This window comes from Phalangium opilio, unplaced genomic scaffold, assembly GCF_054372755.1.
Source record: "Phalangium opilio isolate 3A_F unplaced genomic scaffold, DU_Popi_V2 ptg000043l_1, whole genome shotgun sequence".
NCBI classification, from domain to species: domain Eukaryota; kingdom Metazoa; phylum Arthropoda; class Arachnida; order Opiliones; family Phalangiidae; genus Phalangium; species Phalangium opilio.
In genome coordinates this window covers 1,083,475-1,108,227 of record NW_028324167.1, presented here as the reverse complement: position 1 = coordinate 1,108,227, position 24,753 = coordinate 1,083,475, and the positions used below count along the sequence as shown (strand labels likewise).

The 24,753-nt window shown below is 39.1% G+C and overlaps 2 protein-coding genes across 3 annotated transcripts; one reads left to right on the top strand and one right to left on the bottom strand.

Annotated features, from left to right (window-relative positions):
- Positions 1 to 604: 604 nt before the first annotated feature.
- On the top strand, positions 605 to 14,817 carry LOC149677281 (uncharacterized). Of its 2 annotated transcripts, XM_089837281.1 has the most exons (9): positions 605 to 657; positions 11,620 to 11,806; positions 11,870 to 12,121; positions 12,190 to 12,237; positions 12,313 to 13,446; positions 13,513 to 13,563; positions 14,061 to 14,278; positions 14,341 to 14,500; positions 14,565 to 14,817. In XM_089837281.1, exons 2-9 carry the CDS (start codon positions 11,620 to 11,622, stop codon positions 14,603 to 14,605), a joined length of 2,091 nt encoding a protein of 696 aa, XP_089693407.1. In that variant the 5' UTR covers positions 605 to 657; the 3' UTR covers positions 14,606 to 14,817. The 2 variants fall into 2 exon arrangements, with proteins under 2 accessions (XP_089693407.1, XP_089693408.1); XM_089837282.1 differs by lacking the exon at positions 605 to 657 and having other exon boundaries at positions 11,371 to 11,806; positions 12,313 to 13,419; positions 13,501 to 13,563.
- On the bottom strand, positions 5,091 to 10,565 carry LOC149677282 (uncharacterized). Its single transcript, XM_089837266.1, has one exon. It carries the CDS (start codon positions 10,563 to 10,565, stop codon positions 5,091 to 5,093), a length of 5,475 nt encoding a protein of 1,824 aa, XP_089693392.1.
- Positions 14,818 to 24,753: the final 9,936 nt, after the last annotated feature.

The following is a 24,753-nucleotide window of genomic DNA, read 5'->3' as shown; positions in this document are numbered from 1 at the left end:
CTGGAGGCATGACCTATGAACAACAATTTTGGAGTCGCTCTACCGCTTCTAATCCTATTAATCCTCCTTGGTTGTGAACAGGCTGAATGATCTTTTCCCTTTCAACTTTCAAGCTCCTATCTTTGTTTTTTTATGTTCGACCTTTCCAAAATTTCCATTCCCCTTTCTCTCCACGAACACACGTGGTGAATGGGTTATTCTTGTAGCGAGGTTTCAACACAACAGTAGATCACTACGGAGGCTGCGAAACCAGTCTATCTCCGTCTTTTTTAGTAAAACGCTTTCGGTGTATCACGCGTGCTGCGACTTTTCTTTGTACGAAGAAGTATTCAAGTTGAAACGGTGCGCCTTGCACGATACCGGGCGGTTTATTTATATTTCGGAGTCGGACGCGTGTACAACGGTCAGGTCAACGAGTAGTCGTCGCCATTTTGCTCTAGTCATATTTTCAGTACGGTACCGATTTAATTTTTTCCGGACTAGGTTACAACGAGTGGTCGTTGCCATTTCGACTTGAAAAAGTTTAAGGTAAATATATTTTATTAAATATTAGTATTTCACTGTACTTGAAATAATTTTTGCCCAATATTTTACTTTTTGGAAGGATTATCTACGATTGTGGAAAACACACAAAGGCCTAAGTGGAATTTTTAAAAGGTTATGAATATTTAATTACTTAAATACATATTTAGAAATCCCATAAGTCTTGCTTAGCTAGTGTTTCGTTAAGTTTCAAATTAATTTCTGACGGTTTTCAAATTTATTTGAATAATTTGAATTTTTATATTCAATAACGGGGCAATACCCCAGTGTTGCCAGTCATTTTTTAGTACAAAAAGTTAGCCAATTTATAGCTAGATATAAGCCGAATTGATTTCGAAAGCTGTTGGCAACACTGCCATCTTTACTGTAAAGGAAGGGAGGAATTTTCTCCTCTTAGTGTTTGAGTAAAATCTTTCATAGTTGCATGCAGTAATAGCTCCACAATATTGCTGGGGGGTGGTGAGAAAATATGAGGTTTCAAAAGGTGTACATTAGTTTATAGATAGCTGAGGGAGTTCAGGCACTGTAAAAAAGTTTGACTCTGATGCTTTATTAAGTGTATAACATCCTTTCATGAAGTGTTAAAATAAGATAGCTTTCAACATTATTTTAGATTAAGCTTAATGTTTTGTTTGAAATATTAGTTTGATCTCAAAAGAATGAGAAATTAATTTTGAGTAAGGTTAGTGTATATTCAAAGATAGTTTGATATACAGTGCAATATATTTAAATGGATATGCGGGGCAGTTAATTTGTTTTAAAGGGATATACAGGGGCAACTAATTTATTATAATGGGATATGCAGGGGCAACTAATTTATTTTAATGTGATATACAGGGGCAACTAATTTATTTTAATGGGATATACAGGGGCAATTAATTTATTTTAATGGGATATACAGGGGCAATTAATTTATTTTAATGGGATATACAGGTACAATTAATTTATTTTAATGGGATATACAGGTACAATTAATTTATTTTAATGGGATATACAGGTACAATTAATTTATTTTAATTTGATATACAGGTACTATTAATTTATTTTAATGGGATATACAGGGGCAATTAATTTATTTTAAAGGGATATACAGGGGCAATTAATTTGTTTTAAAGGGATATACGGGGCAATTAATTTGTTTTAAAGGGATATACGGGGCAATTAATTTGTTTTAAAGGGATATACGGGGCAATTAATTTGTTTTAAAGGGATATACGGGGCAATTAATTTGTTTTAAAGGGATATACGGGGCAATTAATTTGTTTTAAAGGGATAAACGGGGCAATTAATTTGTTTTAAAGGGATAAACGGGGCAATCAATTTTTTTAAAGGGATAAACGGGGCATTTAATTTGTTTAAAAGGGATAAACGGGGCATTTAATTTGTTTTAAAGGGATAAACGGGGCATTTAATTTGTTTTAAAGGGATAAACGGGGCATTTAATTTGTTTTAAAGGGATAAACGGGGCAATTAATTTGTTTTAAAGGGATAAACGGGGCAATTAATTTGTTTTAAAGGGATATACGGGGCAATTAATTTGTTTTAAAGGGATATACGGGGCAATTAATTTGTTTTAAAGGGATATACGGGGCAATTAATTTGTTTTAAAGGGATATACGGGGCAATTAATTTGTTTTAAAGGGATAAACGGGGCAATTAATTTGTTTTAAAGGGATAAACGGGGCAATTAATTTGTTTTAAAGGGATAAACGGGGCAATTAATTTGTTTTAAAGGGATAAACGGGGCAATTAATTTGTTTTAAAGGGATAAACGGGGCAATTAATTTGTTTTAAAGGGATAAACGGGGCAATTAATTTGTTTTAAAGGGATATATGGGGTTCGGTTAATTTGTTTTAAAGGGATATATGGGGTTCGGTTAATTTATTATTTTTAATTTTATTTACTATGGAAAAAGTTACACTCAGTAAACGGCAATTGAGGAGAAACAGAGCTAAATATTTGAAAAGTGTAGTTGATAGGATATCCGAATATCCGCAGTCTATATCTGAAAATAATTGTGTTACTCATGTTGAAGATTTACGAAATGGAACTAATACTGTATGCGAGAGTGAGGGTTATATTAGGGAAAGCTTCAGTGAAAGTGATAAAGATGGGGATATGGTGTTTGATATTTCTGCTACATCTGATAGTTCTGAGAGTTCTGATAATAGCTTTGACAACTTTTCAAGTGGCATAACCACTTCTAGTTCAAGTTCTTCTGATGAAGAACCTTCTGATTTGGCCCAAGACCTTAGAGAATGGATCATTAACCACAATGTAGATACAGTTAAAGTTAACAGCTTGCTTAAAATATTTAAAGATCACGGTCACAATGAGTTACCCAAAGATTCTCGAACACTTCTAAAAACTATTAGGCAAACTTCGGGAATTTCGAAAGTGGCCAATGGCGAGTACTGGCACATTGGTTTTAAAATTGGCTTGAAAACATTTTTGGATTTGCATCCTGATTATGATGAGCCTATTTCATTTGCAACAAACATTGATGGTATTCCTTTAACTGATAGCTCAACCACCAATTTTTGGCCTATTTTGGTAGGCGTGTTTAGTTTTAAGCAAGGCATTGTTGGAGATGTATTTCCAGTAGGCGTTTTTTGTGGTGATACGAAACCGGGATCACTTGCTGAATATCTAGATAACTTTATCAAGGAATTATTAGATCTCAGTGAAAATGGGTTTATTTATGGTGGAAAGTCTTTCATATGTAAACTAGATGGGCCCTTTATTTTGGATACTCCAGCCAGGTCTTTTATCAAAAACACAAAGGGTCATACGGGATACTATTCTTGTGACAAGTGCACTATTCAGGGGTTTATGCTAGATCATAACATGATTTTCCTGCAAGATATTACAGAAGAGAATGTTTCTCTTCGAACAAATATCTCATTCCGAAATCAGAGTAACGAGGAACATCATTTAAGAGGCGCTCGTTCACCCCTTGAACTTTTAGACATCGATTTAGTAGTCCAATTTCCGTTAGATTACATGCACCTTTTATGTTTAGGAGTAACCAAGAGATTTTTAAGAGCATGGATTAAAAGAGGCAAATTCGTTGTCAGGCTTAGTACTCAGCAAGTTACAGAGCTATCATCAAGGTTAAACGCGTGTACACCACATATCCCCTGTGAGTTTGCAAGAAAACCAAGATCACTTAAACATGTAGATCGTTGGAAAGCAACTGAATTTCGACAGTTTCTTTTGTATACTGGTCCAGTCGTGTGTAAGGGGATTGTTGCCAATGATGTAATGGATCATTTCAGATTGCTTCAATGTGCAGTTTATATCTTAGCTTCACCAACTTTAAGCAGAACACTCGTTGATTATGCCGCTCAACTTCTCGAATTGTACGTTTTCTCTTGCTCTGATTTTTATGGCCAAAAATTTGTTAGTTTAAATGTGCACAGTTTAACGCATATAGCTGCAGATGTTAAAAGATTTGGCCCTTTGGATGCATATAGCGCTTTTCCATTTGAGAATCATTTGCAGTTCTTAAAGAAAAAGTTACGATCCCCAAGTAAGCCCTTGCAACAATTGTGCAAACGCTTAAATGAAGGTCAAAAACTTTATTCTACAAAACATCGCACTGACGGTTTAGTTCTTAAACAACCATTTAAAGACAGGAGCCAAAATGTTCCATATGATGCACAGTCTTTTAAAAAGCTGCAAACCCAGAACTATATTTTAACGACACGTTTGGCAGATAGTTGCGTTAAATTGAACACAGGTGAAATTATTAAGATTAAACATATCTATAAGACTAAATGTAACGATGTAATGTTGTTACGTCCCTTGTGGGGGTTTTACTGAATATCTAAAGGTCTCATGTAGCTGGTTCGTAATCAGTAGCCGCGTAGTTGTTATAAGCGAATAAACAGACTTATTTTGATGAAACGAAAAAAAACTTATTTATTGATAAACGGAAATAATTAATAAAAACACTTTACTAAGTTATAAACGCCAAAGGGGGGGTTAAACTGATTTTTAACATATTGCGGTGATAGCGAGCGTTTTAGGGTTAGCGAACGTATTGCGGTGGTAGCGAGGGTTTTAGGGTTAGCGTTCGGCTAAAGCGAGGGGCCGAAGGGGTTACTAACGAAAAATCAGACTAGGGGGTCCGAAAGCGAAGCGTGTATCCTTAGCGAGATACCAAAAACCGACTGACTCTTTTTTCTCCTCGAGTCCTAGCTCTCTCCTTTTTTCAGGGTGGTCTAAAAGGCTTAGGTAGAAAGGGGCATAGGTAAGCTTACAGTGCAGTTTCGGGGGGTGTTTGGTGACGTCTTTCTACACGTTTCAGTGACGTCTTGGGTTTTTTGGGCTCTTTGGCGTAAACAACGTAGTCTTACAAATTTTTGAGTACAGAGAAAATGAAATTGGCAGAAGGCCATAACTAAAGGTGGCAGAAGGCCATAACTAAAAGTTTAAACTAAAAAAGGTTCATAATGTGAAGTTGCGATTTCACAGGCTCCCCCGCGATTGAACTTTTGTTCAATCCAAAAAAAAGTCACTTATTGTTTTAAAGTTTTCTGTGTTAAATTTCTAAACGATATAGAAGCTGAATAGGTCTTCTAAGCTTGGTTCCACCAGATAGTCTCACCATACATGCTCGAACATTTCCGTCGCGTCCCGGAAATACTTCGTCTATTACACCTAGATCCCAGGTGAGACGAGGCTTCTTTTCTTCCCCGATGAGGACTACGTCTCCGGGTTTAATTGGCGTTGAAGGGTTGTTTTTTGTTCTATGATGGGCTGATCTGAGTTGCAGAAGGTATTCTGCTCTCCAGCGTTTCCATAATCCATCGATTATGGTTTGGCGATAACGTAGGCGTCGTGTCAGCTCCTTTCTACTTGCGGGAAGTTCGTTGATCTTAGGAAACGTTCGGGACGGTAGACTGGTCATCCTTGCGCCTAGGAGGAAATGGTTTGGGGTAATCGGTGCTGGCTCGTGGACATCCTCAGAGGTGAACGTGATTGGACGGGAGTTAATGCAGGCTTCCGCTTCCGTTAGAGTTGTGGCAATTTCGTCAAAGGATAGTTTAGCTCGTCCGATGGTTTTGCGTAAGGCGCTCTTGACTGATCCGACTAACCTCTCCCAAAATCCGCCCCACCATGCGGCGCGATCAGCGATGAACGTCCAGTGAATTTGTTGATTAGCGAAGGACCGCGAAATTTGAGGGCTAGCTAAGTTTTTCCATAAGTCATTAAGTTCCGTATTAGCGCGTTTAAAAGTCTTAGCGTTATCTGAGTAGAGGTGTTTTATCATACCACGACGCGAAACGAATCTTCGGAAGGCAAGTAGGAAAGTATCTGTAGTCATATCGGGCACGAGCTCCAGATGCACAGCTCGCGTGACGGCGCAGGTGAAGAGCGCGACGTAACATTTTTTCTCTTCTCGCGTGAAGAGTGGACCGGCGAAATCCAGCCCGCAACTTTCGAAAGCGGGTGTTTCGGTAGACCGAAATTCGGGCAGAGGGGCCATTACCGCGTCCGATGCTCGTACTTTGAAGTAATGGCAAATGTTGCAATTTTTAATTACTGAGCTAACGTATGCACGTGACTTGGTCACCCAGAACTTTTCCCGCAGAGCGGCGGTTGTTATTATTACTCCGGCGTGCATAACCTTTTCATGCGCGTTGATTACGAGAAGCTTTGTGAAAGGGTGTTTCGGCGCGAGAACCCAGGGGTGACGTTCCGCGTACGTCAGACCGCTTCCTTTCAAGCGTCCGTTTACCCGTAAAAGTCCGTCCGAGTCTAAGTACGGATGTAGAGTTAAGATTTTAGAATCATTTTGAATCTTCTGTTCTTTAGCGAGTAGCTCTACTTCCTGTTGAAACTGATCTTTCTGGGTATGGCGAATCCAGTAGATTTCGGCTTGGAGAATCTCATTAGCGGTTAGTTCTCCGCTGCGTCTTCGGTCTTTGAATCTCAAGTTCTGCTGGTAGCGTAGAATCCAGGCCGTGAGACGATAGAGCTTTGTCAAAGAGTTAAAAGCGTTGAGGTTTATCGGCGATTCTCTTGGCGGGCTCGTCACAGACAATGTGAGTGTGGTGGTTCGTAACTCGTCTAGGACGGGTTCGAAATCAGGTTCTGAGGGGGGATCGGTCTTTGAGCAGGTTTCAGTTTCGGTAAGCCAGCGTGGCCCATGCCACCAGAAGGAATCCTTGGCTAGTTCAGCCATGTTGCTTCCACGCGTTGGACGGTCAGCGGGATTTTCCGATCCTTTGCAATGATGCCAAAGTATGGGGTCAGAAACTGATTGGATTTCTCTTACGCGATTAGAGACGAATGGCTTCCAGCGGTCGGCCCTTCCTTTTATCCACCCCAGAGCGATTTTAGAGTCGCTCCACATCAAGGTCTTCTTGGGTTTGATTTTCAATTGAATCATCAGATGTTTGACCAGCTGCGCGGCAAGAAGGGCTCCCATTAATTCGAGGCGAGGGAGCGTCAGCTTTTTTAAGGGAGCTACTCGTGATTTTGACGTTACGAGTGTAGAAGCGTAGTGTCCCTCCTTGTTACGGTATTTGAAATACACTACGGCAGCGTAGGCCTTCGGGCTAGCGTCCGAAAAGCAATGTAGTTCCAGGCTTTCTGGATCGAGATCGACGGCTTCGTTAAAGTAGTGACGAGGAATGGCAATTTCCTGAAGATTTCTTAACTCGCAGCACCAGTCTTCAAAAATTCCGTTTTCTTCATCCGGGAGCTCCTCGTCCCAGGAGAGCCCCTTTTCCCAAAGTTGTTGGAAAAGTATCTTGGCTCGTACCGTGAAGGGCGAAATGAAGCCAAGCGGGTCAAAAACTTTTGCTACTGATTTCAGGACCCATCTTTTTGTGTTCTTCCGATCCTTAATGAAATCAAGCAGATCGTCAATGACAAAAGTAAATACGTCATTTACATTGTCCCAAGCGAGTCCAAGAACTTTGGTGGGTGCAAATGAAGTTTTAAGAGCGGGTGGCTTCGTTGTTAAGTTTTTAGCGGTCAAAATTTCTTTTAGCTGAGGCGAATTAGTCTGCCATTTTGTCAGCGTCATGCTAGCTTCTTTTAATAGTGTTATCGTGTTGGTGATTAGATCAAGAGCCTCCTTTTCTGAGTCTGCATTAGAGACCAGGTCGTCCACGTACATAGAATCGTTTAGTAGTTGACTTGCCTCAGGGTAGGCTTCTTTGTACTTCTGGGCATGTAAGCGGATGGTTGCGGCCAATAAAAAGGGACTTGAAGTTGCCCCGAAGGGTACTCGTGTCATTCGATAGATGCTGCGATCTTGAGGTACGTACGGGTCATCGACATTTACCCACAAAAACCGTAGCGCGTCTCGATCCTCTGGTTGAATCTCTATTTGCAGGAAGGCTTTAGTAATGTCGGCGGTAAAGGCTACTTTCTTTTCGCGGAAGCGCAGTAAAATGTCCAATAACTCGGGGTTCAGATTGGGTCCTGCTTCTAGGCAGGAGTTGAGGCTTGATACTCCGAGAGCGTGTGATGACGCGTCGTTGACTATTCGTGTTCGGGTCGAGGTGCTAGCTTCTCTCGTGACGGAGCGGTGCGGGAAGTAATAAATCGGGTAGCCAGTTTTCTGTGAAGGATCTACTCGTTCAGCGACTCCGGTGTCGAGTTGCTCTTTGATGATTGTGTTGTATTCTTGGAACCTAACGGGATCTCCTCGAAGTTTGTTAAGTAGATTTAGGGTGCGTTTTTTCGCGACGGAAAAATTGTCTCCTAGCTGATGATCTCCTGACTTGAATGGTAACGCAACGGTATAGCGGCCGTTATTGAAACTTGTTGTTTTTGAGAACTTTCCGAGTATTTGTTTTCCCCTTTCTTCATCCTCGTCGGAGTCTTTGATTCCAAAGGATTCAAGTTCCCAGAACTTGCGGAGCTGGTCGGAAACGGCGTCTTCTTCAGGGATAACGGTTGTATTTACGTGCATGATAGTGATGGCATTAAGCCCAACACCAAGCGAAGCGACGGAAGCGGGTCCCTGAAGAGTCCAACCAAAAACTGTATCCATAGCGATGAGCGTGGGGCTTAACCTCTCGACTTTGCCGCTCGCAACGGCCCAGAGGTAGTTTGCTCCTATTAGAACCTCGATAGCGTAAGGTTCTTGAGTTCCAACTTCTACGGTAGCCGTGTCAGCCATCAGCAGATTCCTTTTTTGAAACTCTTTCGCGATCTCCATTCCAGGCACTGAGAAAACCGCTCCGCAGATAGTGGGCGTTTCGTAGGCCTCTAAGAGAACCTTACTCTCGGAGTTGTGACGGCTCACGAGTTCTAGTTGTACTCTTCGTCTCAGTACTCTTTGCGGCGTTGCGTTTCCAAAATTATTTGTCTCCAGTACGTCTTCACTGATAATTGGTAGATTTAGCGCTCGCGAAACGCTTTCCTTTATAAAGGTCACGTGACTTCCAGTGTCAAGGAGACATCGGACCTTTTTTCCTTCTTCCTTATTTGGACGTTTAGCAGTGGCTACAGCCGTCTGAAGGAAAACGTATGTCGAATCTTGTTTCGAGACACCAGCGGTCATTTGTGCTACTTGATTAACTGCTTCTGAGCTCGCTGGATTAGGGGCGGTGCGTTGGTCCTCGAGTTGGTCGCAAATGCTAGAGTGATGGCGTCCTTGACATTTTTTGCATGTTTGAAAGCGGGACATGCAATTTCTCGACGGGTGATTTTCCCGTAAACAGACGAAACAGCGTTTCCGTCTGAGTAGAACATCTTTCTTTTCAGGTACAGTTAGTTTAGTACATTGCGTGGTTGTATGCTCGCTTTGGGAGCAGTAAAGGCAAACCCTCTGATAGGCGTTAACAGAGAGGGCGGCTGCTCCGTGTAGCGGTTTTGTCTTGCGATTATCTCGTTGCGAATAAAATCTCTCTGGCGGTCTTCTTTCTTGAACTGCGTGTTTTCGATCAGATTCTGGCGCGGCTGATCTTGTGAGTGCTGAAGCACGTTCCCGGCTGGATATTTCTCGTTGTAAAAAATCCATTAGCTCGCTGATTTGTAGTGAATTAGCGTATTGCCGGCTAAAAGCGAGGGTAATATCTTCAGGGAGACATTGAGTGATTATAGGGCAGAGTAAACTTCCGTACGTTTGAACAACGATTTGCAGATCTTCCAGGCTTCTAATGTGAGTCATGCAGGTGTCATACAGTCTCCTTAATCCTTGAACGTCGTTAGATTTCTGTACCGCGGGAAGATGAAGTAGAGCGAACATGTGTTCATTTACAATAACTTCTTGTCGGCCAAACCGGTCTTGAAGGTTAATTATAGCGGAGTCGTAATTAGCGTCGGAAAGGCTTAAACCTTTCAAGGAGAGTAAAGCTTCACCTTCTAGATATGATCGTAAGTAGGTGAATTTGTCAGTTTTTGACAGGGTCGGGTTGTTGTGAATGGCGCTTTGGTAATGTGCCCAGAAGTCTTGCCATTCCTCTATTAATCCCGAATAGCGGCGAATTTCCAATTTGGGAAGTCTAACGGTAGGAGTCGCGCCGTGTTGGAACGATGCTGTAGAAGCGTTACCGACTTGAGCTTGAGAGATGACTGACGTGTTAACTAGCCCCGTAGACTGTAGATTTTGGGGATTCGTAGCTACTGTAGGCGCGTTTGTTGCTCCGGTACCTGTATACGGTGAGCTTACCGTTGAAGATGAGGAACTTTGCGTCGATGTACTTGGGATGGGCGTAGTTAAGGCTGCCGCTGCGGCTGACGCGATTGCAGTTAGTTTGTTTAAATCTATAGCTTGGCGACCTCTAGCTTGGGTTACTATTAAATCGTCAATGTAATCGAGCGATTGCTGATGGTCTTTTTCGAGTTCATCTGCTGCGGTGAACAGCGGTTCCATAGCCTCATTGATATTTACAAGTACAAGTTCCTTACTTTGTAGAACATCCAGATATGCTTGTACAGCGGCGAAATCTGGATCTTGTTTCTTTAGTTCCACTTCCAAATTGTTTTTGGCGCGTGTTGCCGATTGTTTCGTCGCAGTCCGTTTAGCTTTGAGTCGTGTAAGCTGATCCATCGCGAAAGTCTTTGTACTGCGCGTCACTAATTAATTCCCGGGTTTCGGCACCAAAATGTTACGTCCCTTGTGGGGGTTTTACTGAATATCTAAAGGTCTCATGTAGCTGGTTCGTAATCAGTAGCCGCGTAGTTGTTATAAGCGAATAAACAGACTTATTTTGATGAAACGAAAAAAAACTTATTTATTGATAAACGGAAATAATTAATAAAAACACTTTACTAAGTTATAAACGCCAAAGGGGGGTTAAACTGATTTTTAACATATTGCGGTGATAGCGAGCGTTTTAGGGTTAGCGAACGTATTGCGGTGGTAGCGAGGGTTTTAGGGTTAGCGTTCGGCTAAAGCGAGGGGCCGAAGGGGTTACTAACGAAAAATCAGACTAGGGGGTCCGAAAGCGAAGCGTGTATCCTTAGCGAGATACCAAAAAACGACTGACTCTTTTTTCTCCTCGAGTCCTAGCTCTCTCCTTTTTTCAGGGTGGTCTAAAAGGCTTAGGTAGAAAGGGGTATAGGTAAGCTTACAGTGCAGTTTCGGGGGGTGTTTGGTGACGTCTTTCTACACGTTTCAGTGACGTCTTGGGTTTTTTGGGCTCTTTGGCGTAAACAACGTAGTCTTACAAATTTTTGAGTACAGAGAAAATGAAATTGGCAGAAGGCCATAACTAAAGGTGGCAGAAGGCCATAACTAAAAGTTTAAACTAAAAAAGGTTCATAATGTGAAGTTGCGATTTCACAAATGTTAGCTGGGAGTATCTGCAAGTACCATGATGACATTTTTATATCCTTTACCCTCGTCTAAGCTAGGCATGTTTAAAGCTAGAATTTCAAAGCGAGTGAAATCTTATTCTTTAAACTTATTTGAACAAAAATGTTTTCTTACTTTACATGAAAACAATTCTATGGCCTCAATTATTCCCCTTCTACATTATCATTAGTGCAATAGACTCTTTAATAAATTCCTTTCACAGTTTCCTGTAAGAGGGTGTATAAATTGTCCAAAGAGATGGACGAAGTTTGAAATCTTAGCTAGGGATTTTTTTGGTTATATTTAGATGTTCGTGATATTTGCGTTCGCTGAAGGAACAGTTGAGGCTGTTCCAAAGTCATGGTGCTTAAACGAAGAGTCTTGCTACTGGCCACCACAAAGACTGCACAAAGAGATAACAAAATTAATATCTACTTCAGCAAAACCAGATTCAGATTGGATTCTTTATGAGGGAAAAATTCTATTGCAGACTGGTATGTAGTAATATATTGAGCTTTCGACTCTAAATTTGTAAATTTTAATACATTTTTAAAAAGCCCTGTACAAAAGTGCACGGGAGCACCTCAAAAAGTCAGAAGTAACTTCAGACTTAGCAAGCGAAGGGGAATTCGGTCGAGGGAAGAGACGGAGGACTACTGTTTCAAATAAAAGCTTGGCTAATTGTTTGGAAAATTCTGATTCTGATACTAATTGTTCCAATGATTCTACTGACTCCAAGATAAAGAAAAAAACGAAGGGGCGAAAAAAGATTTCACTACCAGAGGCGCCCCCTATTCCAACATCAAAATGTGCGTAATTAACAATTATACTATACTTCAGAGATAGTGGTCTTAAGTGACTTTTTATTTAATTGCAGTTAGCGGAGAAAATGTTGGCAACCGCTGTAGCCAAACACTTTCTGAAAGTAAGAATTTCATCACATATCTTTGATTTTTGAGCCTTTCCTTTTCTAATATTTTCTTTTGACTTAAAAAACTAGTGGGCAGTTCGTTTCTAGGAAGCGCAGACGCTTCTCTATTAAATCATAGTCGAAAAGGTAGCGCGGAATCACGAATTTGCAATTCATCTCCGAGACTTGATAAAAAAGATACGTCCAAGACAAAATATAGGGATGATTCACCCTTTGTATGCAATGACATTGATTCCCCTTCAGAATCCAATGCAATAGATTTTTCGTCTCAATCTTGCGACAGAGAGAATTTGCTCTCCAAAACTGCAGTTTCTCCCCAAGCTAAGTCTTTGGAAGGTGTTACACCCTCTAACTCTTACCACAAAGAGAGTTCGCCTATTAATTTCCCTGTTAAATCCAACATTGCTGATATCTCATCTAAACCCAGTGATGTAGACAATTTATCGAAAGATAATGGTGACTCTCCTTCAATGCTTGTAGAACAGCTAGTTGCACCATTGGTAATAGAAAACAGTCCAGGCATAACCAATCAACAAACTAGTATTTCCTCAGTGCACTCCAGCAACGATTTAGATTCTTCAGATGGCCAATATGATTGTTCTTCTAGAACTCATGTTGAACGCGGTAATTCTGGAAAAAAACGCGCTACTAGTAAAACCTACGCTGGAAAAAGTTCTGTAGGAAACGTTCAGAAGGAAAGTGTTTCTTCTGTAGCCAAAGAAAATCACAAACGAAAAAATGACAATTGCCAGGATTTGTCAAAATCTCAAAGAAACCAAAATTTTGAAAAGAGTACCATGTCACAAAAAAGAAAAATCTTTTCGCCTTCAAAATCCAAAACAATTCACCGTCTTCTAACTGTTTCACCATCTAAAGCGTCAAAGAGTCGTTTGAGTCTGAGAGATCTATCGCCCGTTAAAAATAACAGGGGTAATAAAAATAATGGCGATGAAGTTTTTTCGAACCAGGAAAGGAATTCCAGAAATAAACGGCTGTTGTCTGCATTCGAAGAAAATAATCGCTTAAATGCAGGCACTTCTGTGCCTCTACAAGAATGGAGCTCTCCCATAAGCAGGCCTCAAGGAAATTCTCTAACCCGTTCTAGTGCAGACTTAGCTCTTAACACTGGAACACCAAGAACATCAATGCATACTACGGCTTCACTGGAATTTGATGGTAGAAGACCTTTGGATAGTTATTATAGTAATTATAGTTATTCTAGTTTCAGTAAAAACTAACTGATCGTCTTTTAATTAGCTTCATCTCTAGGTAGATCACCAGAAGCACGTATAAACTCCAATAAATTGGATTACTTAAAAGGTATCTTTTTGTTTTTTTTTTGGTTTTGTAGCATCAACAACATCCCATGGGATGGGCTGATTAGAGTAGACAGACGTAGAAAACATCAGGATAACTCACCCCTAAAACTTTCTCGTTAATTCAGAATAATTTTCAAAGTTTTGATTTCAACTCGCTAGCCCTAACGCCATTTTGTCATAAAGTTTTTGATATGTATAAGTTCACAAGACACGAACTTTCCACGAGCAATATAAATTATTGTGCTATCATGGAAAATTCCTTTGTCTCATTAAATTTTACATAGGAATATTTTGTTGCAAAATGGTATTAGGCTTAGCGGGCAGAAATCAAAAATTAGAAAATTAATTACAAATTAGGGAGAAGGTTTTGGTGAATTATTCTAATATTCCTATGAATATTTTAGCAGCCTTAATAGACTAAAAATAACTCTTATTTGTTCTTTGTCCCTTCAAATTTTATCATAAAGTTGATAATATTTAATTGCTTCAAATTAACAGGTCAAAGTGATGAAAAATTCAAGCGAACGGTGATTTTGATGCTAACAGACTTAAATACCAAAATGGATACATTACTGAATAATTCTAAAGAAAGTACAACTGCAATTTCTCAAGATTTAATTGAGATAGAAGAATTTCCTGACCTACCGCTTGCTTCACTTCAAGACGTGAAGTTAGTCGAGAGACTATTGATGGATAAAGTAATTAAGAGAAAAACTGTGAGTTTTCAATCTTCTCGAAAACCATGTATAACTTCACTTTTAAAACTGATCTTTAACAGGTGAAAATGTTTGCATCCTATGGAGGTAAAAAAGTAAAAAATTGCTGTCAGAAGTTGTTTAATAAGGTATTGACACACGAAGTAACTCTCCAATTCAACTGGGTTGGTTCAGAGAAGAAGTACCCTTTCGTTCAATTAGAACTTAAAAACGTTTTTGTTGGTAAGCTAAATGCTAGGATATTATATAATTCTTGATTTCAAATTGGGAATTATGTACATTTCAGCGGCGGTACAAATGAATTTCAAAGGATTGAAGGAATTCTAGGCTGAAGATGCAATTAAGAAGTATCTGAAAGGAGCATTTGACAGAAATGGTGGTCGTGCCAAACGAAGAAAGAAGGCTGAGGAAGTGAAACAAAAAACTGCTGAAGAAGACTCTTATGGACAGTCATCTGGTTCAGATACTGAATAAATTTTTAAACAATTTATGTGACGAAACTTTCTTTTGAAATGATTAAAACGTTTTCAGTTAATTCACGATATTTAACATTATTTAATTATTCATTATAAATAATTGGAGGCCTACGTAATTTGTGGTAATTTATGTATATATTGAAGATGATAAGTGTAGGTTAAAAGAAAAAAGTTGTATAATCTGTAGGATAATGTAGGACCATTGGTTGGGAAATATAGGCGAAGTGGTGGTACCATTTAGGCCAAGTGTTGTTTTACTGTTGGTATAGTGCAGAGAAATTGATGGGTCAGTGGTGTAAAAAATAAGGGTGAAAGTTTGGATAAATAATGGCCTAACTATTGGATAAGTGGTGAAAATATGTAGGCTGAGCGAGTGGTTATACGCCAATAGAGTGGAGGCTAAAGTATTGGGTTAGTGGTGGTAACGAATTGGCCAAACAGTTGGTACAATAGTGGTTACATGCAAGACAAACAATTGGGTTAGTGGTGGTAACGAATTGGCCAAACAGTTGGTACAATAGTGGTTACATGCAAGACAAACAATTGGATCAATGGTGAAAAGCTGTATTTTGAATGATGGAATGATTGGTGGCAGAGAGTAGGCCATGTGAGTGTATACGTGGTGATTACGTGTAGGCTGAATGTTATCTTAAGTTCTGGTAAAGTGTTGGCGAATTAGTTAGTTGAGAGGTGGATTAAAACAGGGGAGCCTTTGGATTGAGTAGTGGTGATAAGTAGGCTGGGAGTGGGGTCGGTGATGGTAAACTAAAAGAAAAGATGGGGCAAAAATTATTTCTTAGGATGGTAGATAGGTGGATAAGTCTAGGCAAGCAGTTGGCAAATTTTAGCAACCCCAGCACCGAGCCAGTAGTTTGCCAAGTAGGACATGGCCAATTGCTTGCCAAGGCTTTGCCAACAGTGTTGGGCCAGTAGTAACCCACCAGCTGGTGGCCCAACGATTTTGTGCTACTAGGCTAGTTCTTACCCAATAATTTGAAACCTTTTTCAACCTAACCTAACCAAACCAAACCTAACCTAACCTAACCTATTCGGCCTCTTAAGTGAAAATGAGCCCTAACGTTAAACATCAATACTTTGGGGGTTTTATGGGGGGTAAGACTCTTTTTTTTTGGAAATTTGAAAAAAAAAACGGCGGCCATTTTAGATCTAAATTTTACGCTCTATCGAATGGTGTGCTTGATTTTGCTCTAAAAGGATTTTTGACCTTATTCACTCATACCGAAATTGTACCCGATTTTCAATTATTGCACACTGAATAACAACAATCCCTTTTTTAATGTTTGAAAACTTGACGCCAGCTTCAAAGATCTCCATAGCCCAACCGATTTGCGGGGTTAAAGTCTCAAAGTTAATTTCGTTTGATGCTACACTATAAATTTGAGTTTCCACGGGTAAGTTCTCATTGCATAATGGCTCGTTAGGACCAATTTCATCATTTTCTAAACCAGATGATACAGTATCAATCTGAACTCGGGTTGTAAAACATTTGGTGATACAATTTTGTTGTATACCTGGTATTTTAACAAGGGTTCTAATAGCATCTGTACTCAGTACATCTGTTAAAGGTACTGGGTCAGGATGTTCTCTACTTGGTCCATTTAAACCATGAAAATGCCGGCCACATAATCTACTAGATTTTCAAAAATCATTGATAGTGAAGTTTGGTCGACCACACGCTGTCACCCATCTTTGAGATTTCTCCAGTTCAGCTTTGCGACATGGAAATCTAACTAAGCAGTCTCTAGAAGGTTCAGTAGATTTGCTTTTCGGTCTTGTACTTCGAATGCAAGAGCTAAATTGTAATAATCCGTACTCGTATAAGCAACGAAAGTGAATATTTTAATAAAAATAATGTATTTTATTGGCCAAGGCTAATGCTTTATCCTTAGTTGGTTAGGTTGGTAGTGGTTGGTTTATTGGTTACTGGCCTTGAAATAAAATTAGCTTTGACAGTTTATGCCTGATGGCTTGGCCTTTCAATTCCAGATTTTTATCCTTAGCCAATTTGTGAAGCCTGACTTTGCAGTACAAGTTAATAGTTTTTTTAATTAAAGTGGTTGCATGGTGTTCAATACCCACTTCAGCATCAAACATGTGTTCATGTAGATCGGGGAAGATATCCATTCCTACAATTGTTCGTAGAACAGCAAGTTCAATGGCCAAAGTTATGTTTTTGCATGGCATACAAACTGATACATTTTCACGAATGCAGGACTCCGTTAAACGACATAGCTGAAAAACACTTTTTGATGGTCTATGCAACCCACCATTGTCTTTCAGTTGCGTAAACCGCGAATGCATATTAAAAACATAATTATGCTCGTTTGGGGCTCTTCGAGTGCCTGGAGACAGGTTTTGCAGCTTATGACTTTGCAAAGCCAGCAATGTAGAAAACTGAATTTTCTCGGAAAATGGATGAATTTACTTGCTGAATGTAAAATTCTTTAATTTCATCATCTTCTTGATTTTGAAATTCTCCTACTGTTGACGCTTGCATTTCAGTGTCATATTCCGGGTAACGGCGAACATTGCAAAGTCTAGAGATTTCAGTTTCGTCAAGAGCAGTGACATTTCCGGTTAAAGTAGGAGTAAGGCGAGTCCCTAAAGATCTTTTGTAAGCGCCTTCAAACTGTTTTTGTTGTTGGATTATTATTCCAGCCTCCTTTTCCACGAATTGTGTTAAAAAATAATTCCAAGTGATCTTGGGAAAATTTGTAGGTTATTAAATAACTTTAAGGAAGGAAACATTTGGATACTGCTGCATTTAAATGGTTAGTGTAGATGTTTTCATTTTCATGTGCTATTGCTTACTCTAATTGAGGCATTTCTGGCATGAGGTGTTTTCTGATATTTCCAGGATGCTGGTGATTGAAATTGCTAACCCTAATGGGCCAGTCTTCCTTTTGCCTTTAACGAAAAGATTTCCTTCCTCGTCTTTCAAGTTTAAAAGTAATTCTTTAGTTTGTTCTAAAGATTTTCTGGTAAGCTCAAATTTATTTTCTCAAATAGGAGCTTTGTAGCCTTTAGCGAATGGAGACCGTGAGTTCAGGATATCAAAACATCTAAAGGCAATAATTAATCTGTGGGAATTATTGTAGGGGTAGATTTTAATTTCTAATTTTCGGCGGTGAACGTAAACCTAGAGAAGAGGCGCGACTTCCTAAACCACTCAATGCACTGAGAAGGTTGGCAAAGTCGCGCATGTTCGGTAGGTTTATGTTTACCGCCGAAAATTAGAATATTGAAGATCCCATGTTTCCTTCACCTCATCTGTTAAGCCATTGTAAATCTTTTTAAAATCAGCCCAGAGGTTGCGCAGCAGCTTAATCATATGACACACATCCAGGATCAGGTAAATTATGTCGTCAGAATCTGAACTATTTCCTGGATTAGGAAAAGAAGGATTGAGAGCCTCGGGGTCCAAGTTTGCTGCCTAGATTTTTGCCATGGTAAGGTTACTGCTTAACCCATCACATACTTATGCAATGCATTTAATTCTCGTCTCAAAGATGCGACAAAAGCACTCTGTAATCAAGTTTGAAAAAAGCCAGCCTGGTGTACCGTGTACAAAAAAATAGCCCAAACTAATTTTCCAGCTTCCATTCACCGCCACTAGCATAAACACCAAGGCAGATGAAGCTATAGTTTGTTCCTCTTGCGTATTGTCCGAGACCTTTCCGTAATTGACAAACCCAGTGAACTTATCCCCACACCACGCTACATGTTTTGTAATAGACATTTCGTCTATGTCCAGAACGGCTAAGGTTGGATATTTATTTTTTTTAGCCGTTTGACGAAGAAACTCGAATCTTTGGCTGGTAAAACCAGGTTTTCCATCGATCCTAGCGGACCACTGTCTGATGGTGTTTTGATGTGGTAGACAAAAATAACTTCGCTAAAACTGGTAAGCTTTTGGCGAATAAAAGTGAAGGGTTAATGCGAATTGCTTTATCTCCTCTGAGTAGGGCCTTTTTGTCTGGTTGTTAGTTCCGAGTTCACTTAGTTCTTTGAATAAAGCTTTGGATGTAGTTGAAAACCTTTCATTGATCTGCTCCATCACAGCTAGTACCGCGACAATGTCCACGCATTGCTGAGCAAACTAATTCGGATCGTCTACATTCACAGTTCTTTACACAAGAGGTTCCGCACTTAAAGATAATGAGTATTAAAAGTTGGTCTTGAGTGGTATGTATAAACCCCATGTTAAACCAAATCATTATCTGAGTAATATAGCTTTGCTTTTCTTTGTTTCAGATTTTAGAATAGTAATCTTTCAGCGACCATTTTTAAAGATGGGGTCGATAACTTAGACATGGAAATAGTTATTTTTATAGTGTTTAATACGTTCATGAAAATCATATACTCAAAAGAGAAATATCAAAAAAATTTATATATTGGAAATATATTTGGTATTTCCCGCAGTCATTTTCCAAGATGGCGCCCAAACTATATTTAGTACTTCTTCAATATTCAAGTATGATGTTTAGACGGTCTTCAACAATATATTTATCAATTTTCATAATTGTTGAAAAATATACTGTATCTAAATTACATTCTTGGCGGCCATTTTCCAACATGGCGGCCAAACTATCTCATGAATGGCTTCAATATTTTACAATGAGGTTTACACAGCTCTGATTATAATGTGTATAATTTTTCATAATTTTCCAACAACATGGTGAAATATAGTGCACCCAGCATTCAAGGCGGCCATTTTCCAATATGGCGACCAAACTATCAGGCACAGAGCTTTATAATTTTACTATGATGTCCCGGTGGTTACAATCATAATATGCACCAATTTTCATAATTTTTGAAGAAGAATGTGGAATACTTTGAAGCTGGCATTCCCGGCGGCCAATTTCCAAGATGGCGGAAAAGCTCGCGCTCTTGAGCAGGGGACTTTTAATATATTTTTGTTGGGTCAAAAACAACACATGTACCAATTTTCATCTTTATGTTCAAATGTTCTAGGTCAAGCCCTTTTTTAGCCTATCTGTCTTGGCCTAATATGTGTGAAGTTGCCTACAGTCTAACGAGCCTACTACACGTATTTGAAACTAAAAGCCTAGAGGTCCGTGCACTCGAGGATATTTTAAATCCTGATGTTTTTCCTCTCTTGTCAGCACCCACAAAGCTAGGTTGCATAGAGACGTAGATTTTCGGGTGCTGACAACCGATACTGTAACAGAGTATAGATAGCTAGCTGACAGAATAAGCTGTCGTTCTTTATCCATGAGGGCTACGTGTACAAACAGAAATAACTAATAACGATTTCATTAAACCAAGAAGACAAATTATATTTTTAAAATAATGGGCCCAAATTAAAAATAATTGTTCCTAAAAACCCCAACGGAAACGTCCACGTCTTATTCTTAGCTAACCACGACCCCCATTCGGTGGCTGTGGGCATTTCCGCACAATGCCCACATACACACCAGTTTACGGGCGGTGGATTCGGGGGACTCGAACTAGGGGGGACCTCTTGCGGAATCTCCCTTTCGGAACACGCGGCCATGGAATGGGTGGCCAGGGGGGTGTCAACTGGTTTGTCGAAGTCTGGTTTTTTTATTTGAAGGTTTGAAGGGGGTAGTTATATGGTGTATTGATGACGGAAATTTAAATTTTTCCGGTTCTTCTGAAACTTCGGAAACGTCGTCCACCCTTTCAATCACAGTAAAATTATTTAAATAATTTTTCATCATTAATCGAACAATGGTAGCAATGTTGGAAAAGGTTTGACCGAGGGGCTAATCACTGTCATAGTACGTGTACACCGATTACGTGTATTTATTTTAGCACTGTCAAGCGTACGAATCGCGGGTTGCTTACTATGAGTGATTGATCCCTCGGGTATATAGTTGTTATGGTCTCCCACATCCTTGTTAAAATAAAAGTTCACTGTTTCATCTAACTCATTTCACTACCAAGACAGAACTCAAAAGTCCTCAAATGAAATGTATCTGGCCCCTTGAACCCATCATTATAATTTCTTTTCACTCCACCTTCTTCTAAGAGGCCGTCCTGCCCAATCACACGCTGTGCGAGCGCAAACGCAAAGGTTTTTACCTCTCCGAGTGACGATGACGTCACGGAGAGGTATTGCACTGGACGAGTCTGTCTGTGTGTCTGTCTGTCTGTCTGTCTGTCAGACCTCACGTGACCGCGTTCGCAGTTTACAAATCGGAGCAAACAAATACCCGATTTCCGGAACGCGTTCGCGGTTCACGGAAATTTGGCCATTCATCTGCCAACACCAGTCTTTACTAACTAAGCCTTCTAAGGACCACAATCTGCTAGTCTTTGTCCATCCCACATGGACACTAGCCTGTACTTGCTGGCTCGTAAGCACCACCATCTTCTGTTCTTCGTCAATCCCACATTGACACTAGCCTGTACATGCTGGCTCGTAAGCACCACCATCTTCTGTTCTTCGTCAATCCCACATTGACACTAGCCTGTACTTGCTGGCTCGTAAACACCACCATCTTCTGTTCTTCGTCAATCCCACATTGACACCAGCTTCTATGCACCACCATCTTCAGGTCCTTGTTCATTCCGGCTTCTTCTCCATCGTTATCGTTTGTTTTTAAGATATACGCGGCGATCGGCTAGGGTTACGAGAAACGTCTAGCCTCCCAATGGCACGGCTTCCACCATCGGTTCACGCGAATGCGTTTTAATCCATTATTATAATGGAAACGAATCGTATATATACCCCAAAATTTGAAGAAAGCGGGCAAGAGGGGTACCCTTCACTTTAAACGTCAATATTAGCAAAGTTTCGAAATATAATAGGAACAACTTTATTTTAAACGATTTAATTATTTTTAAAGTTATTTACTGGCGATTAAAATAATTAATATCATTTATATTTAATTAATTATTTAAGATAAACTTATTTCTATGTAATGACACAAGTGAGAGTTTATATAGAACGAGTAATGAAGATTGCATCCGAATCAAAACACTACACGCATATCAAAGTTAATATAAAGCGAGTAGGATGATAAGATCTCTTACAAAACGATAACATTTCCTTTTTGCAGAATATTAAATGGAAATATTTTAAATATTTTTCGGCATTACGATTCTTTAAGTAGTTGTGTAGCTATAAAGCTCTGTTTCATCTTAATATTCCAAGAACATCTTTTGATATTAACATTTCATATTTGGTGTTTACTTTTTAAATCAGCTTTACTACATTTATATATATTGTAAACGCATTTTCCATATTCATAAGGTAATATGGATGTTAATTCTTCATCTATCCACAAATGTTGAAACGATTGGGTCTGTGAAATAAGATACCCTAGATTTAAACTAGAAATGACCTTGTTTCGCCTCCTCTTATAGGAGGTGTTAACGGTTCAGAGTGAGCCGAAAGTTAAATACACCCTTCAGTGATACATTTTAGTTCCTCATTAGAATTTCTGAGGATACAAAGGAAATTGTTAAACGCTTAAGCCTTTGCTAAAGACCTTGGCAATATTTCGCCAATGTGAACTATGTATTTCCGGTTTTTCTCAATGGCTGGTGGACCTGTGTTTAGAAAGTAAATTCGTCTCGGCTCGGAGAGGTTTATTTTGGTTTCCCAACTTGTTAATTTATGCATCGGCATTGTGTTTATTTTATCCTTCAAATTAAAATAATGATTAAATTTAAGACCAGAAACTAAACCAGGATTTGTACTTTATTTACCCATTATTGTTCTCTTTTGGAACGCATTAGTCTCTCAGCTTCATCCTCAGAATGATTCAGCTCCGGAATCGCCATATTCATTCTGGGATCTCTCATCGCTATTTCTTTTACTTTTTTCAACTTTTTTGGGGGCGGCGGGGCAGATGATACTTTCTTTTCCTTAATTATCTAGAATTGAACCATATTTTAATCAAAATCGTAATTGATTCGTATATTGGGGGTGGCTGGGGTTGTACTTACAGGCGTCAAGCTCTTTTTTTCGGTAACCACCGATTCTTCTTCTACACCTAATTCTATTGACGATTCTTCAGATTCGCTTTCCTCGGGCACAGATTCAATTTGGGACAAATTAATTTTTGAAGTTTTTTTATGCTACCGCCTGTATTTTGACATTCCAAAATTTTCCCCCCAACATTTCCGCAGGAGCAAAAATTCGATCAAAATACTGCAGCTTTCTTGCAGGGGCACCTGTTGGAATGACATACAGACCTGTAAGATCAGCATTCGACCCATGGTTTTTTATTTTCAATTTCTCCCGTAAAATCGAAATCCGACATTTTTTAAGTTGAACTTTCTCAGTGAAAAATCAAACCAGGAATAAAATGTTTGTAGCCTTGTATCCAATGTTGTCCAATGCCTATTTTCCAGCCCTTTGCAATTGGGAATACCCGCTTTTTGTACTTGTGGGAAGGGGTGTGTGGCCAATGTCTAACTTAGCTGCACCATCGCTAATTCTTCACACAACTTCTCTCATCGTAGATAGATAAACATGGGATGTTAAATTTTGCCCCTCAGTTTGACTAATGGCTTCTAATATAACATACTTTATAATAATACGAAAATAAATATGTAAAGAGAGAACGTTCGAGTTTACCTTCATCTTCGCTACAATCAAGTACTACCTAAGCCCCTCAATTAAAAAATCCAGCAATTTTATCGATATCCTAACACCGCCTGGTGGACTATCCATTCATTATTTATCGAAATTGTCGTTCTCGATCTCTATGTGAGGGAGGCTGACTCCAGAATTAGTAGAAATGTTTATTAGAGCATCAGTTGATAGTGCTGTCATTTTAAACGAGGGTACAATATGGCGGTGAATACTAAAATTTTATTCGTAATTGTGGTGTTTTTTTAATTTCATATAAACTAGCGGCGACTCTGTACGAAGGTGGGAGTGTGTTAGGTGCCGAGCTCTGAATTAGTGAATGCGAAGGTGCGTGTGGCCTTGTTATGAAGCCGAAAATACCTATATAATTGTATTAATCATATTTTTGGAAAATTAACCTTACATTAAAAATATTATGTGTAAATTAAAAGTGTTATAATTCTCAGTTCCACTAATTAAACGAACTGATAAAATTCAGTTTGATATAACAGGGGCATTTTTTGTTCTTTTTTTTTGCTTTGAAGGTCAGAAAAACATTCTTGAGAAGTTTTAAGACGAATAAAATGTTGGTTCACCTGGAGATAATAACTTGGCCGTATTTTAGATCTCACTTCTTTTTACGGCCAAACAATTTGGCAAATTTTTACCGAGATGTTTTTGTTGGGATTTCACTTCTTTTTGTACGTGCATGTTCTTGTAGATCAAACAATACCTGATCTTTAAAAATCCAATTCAAGCGCATTGAGCCAATGTAGTGTGAAAGCGCGAAATTATTATTAAAAGATTTAAAAGATTTTTTAATCGACTTTTACCACATTACCACATTTATCACAGTTGTTAACCGTATTTCTATTCGAAGAACACTATAATCTCAGTTGTTAACCGTATTTCTATTCGAAGAACACTATATTGTGGCAAGTAACACTTTTAATCAACAGAATTGATTTAAGAAAAACTAAATGAATCAAAACACGCTTAGAACCATTTCAGACGAAGTGAAATGAGTAAAAAACTTATTTACTAAAACATAAAGTAAAAAACATAAATTTTGCAATAATACGAAAGAATCATATTAGTAAAAAATATTAATATTAAGAGACGAAAAAATTAAATTATAATATCCTATTACGAGGGGATCTAAATTATAAAACCCCCATTTCAGGGGCTAACAGGGGAAAATTCCCGCTTTTGGGACTTTTTCCTTTCTTTGTATGCTAAATCCTACTTGTATGCCAAATTTTATCATTCCCGCAACACCGGAAGCGCCCTAGAGGTTCAGATGATGACTCTAATTCTAAACCCCCATTTCAGGGGCTAAAAGGGGAAAACTCCCGCTTTTGGGACTTTTCCCTTTTCCCTTTGCTTGCATGCTTAGTAGTACAAGTATG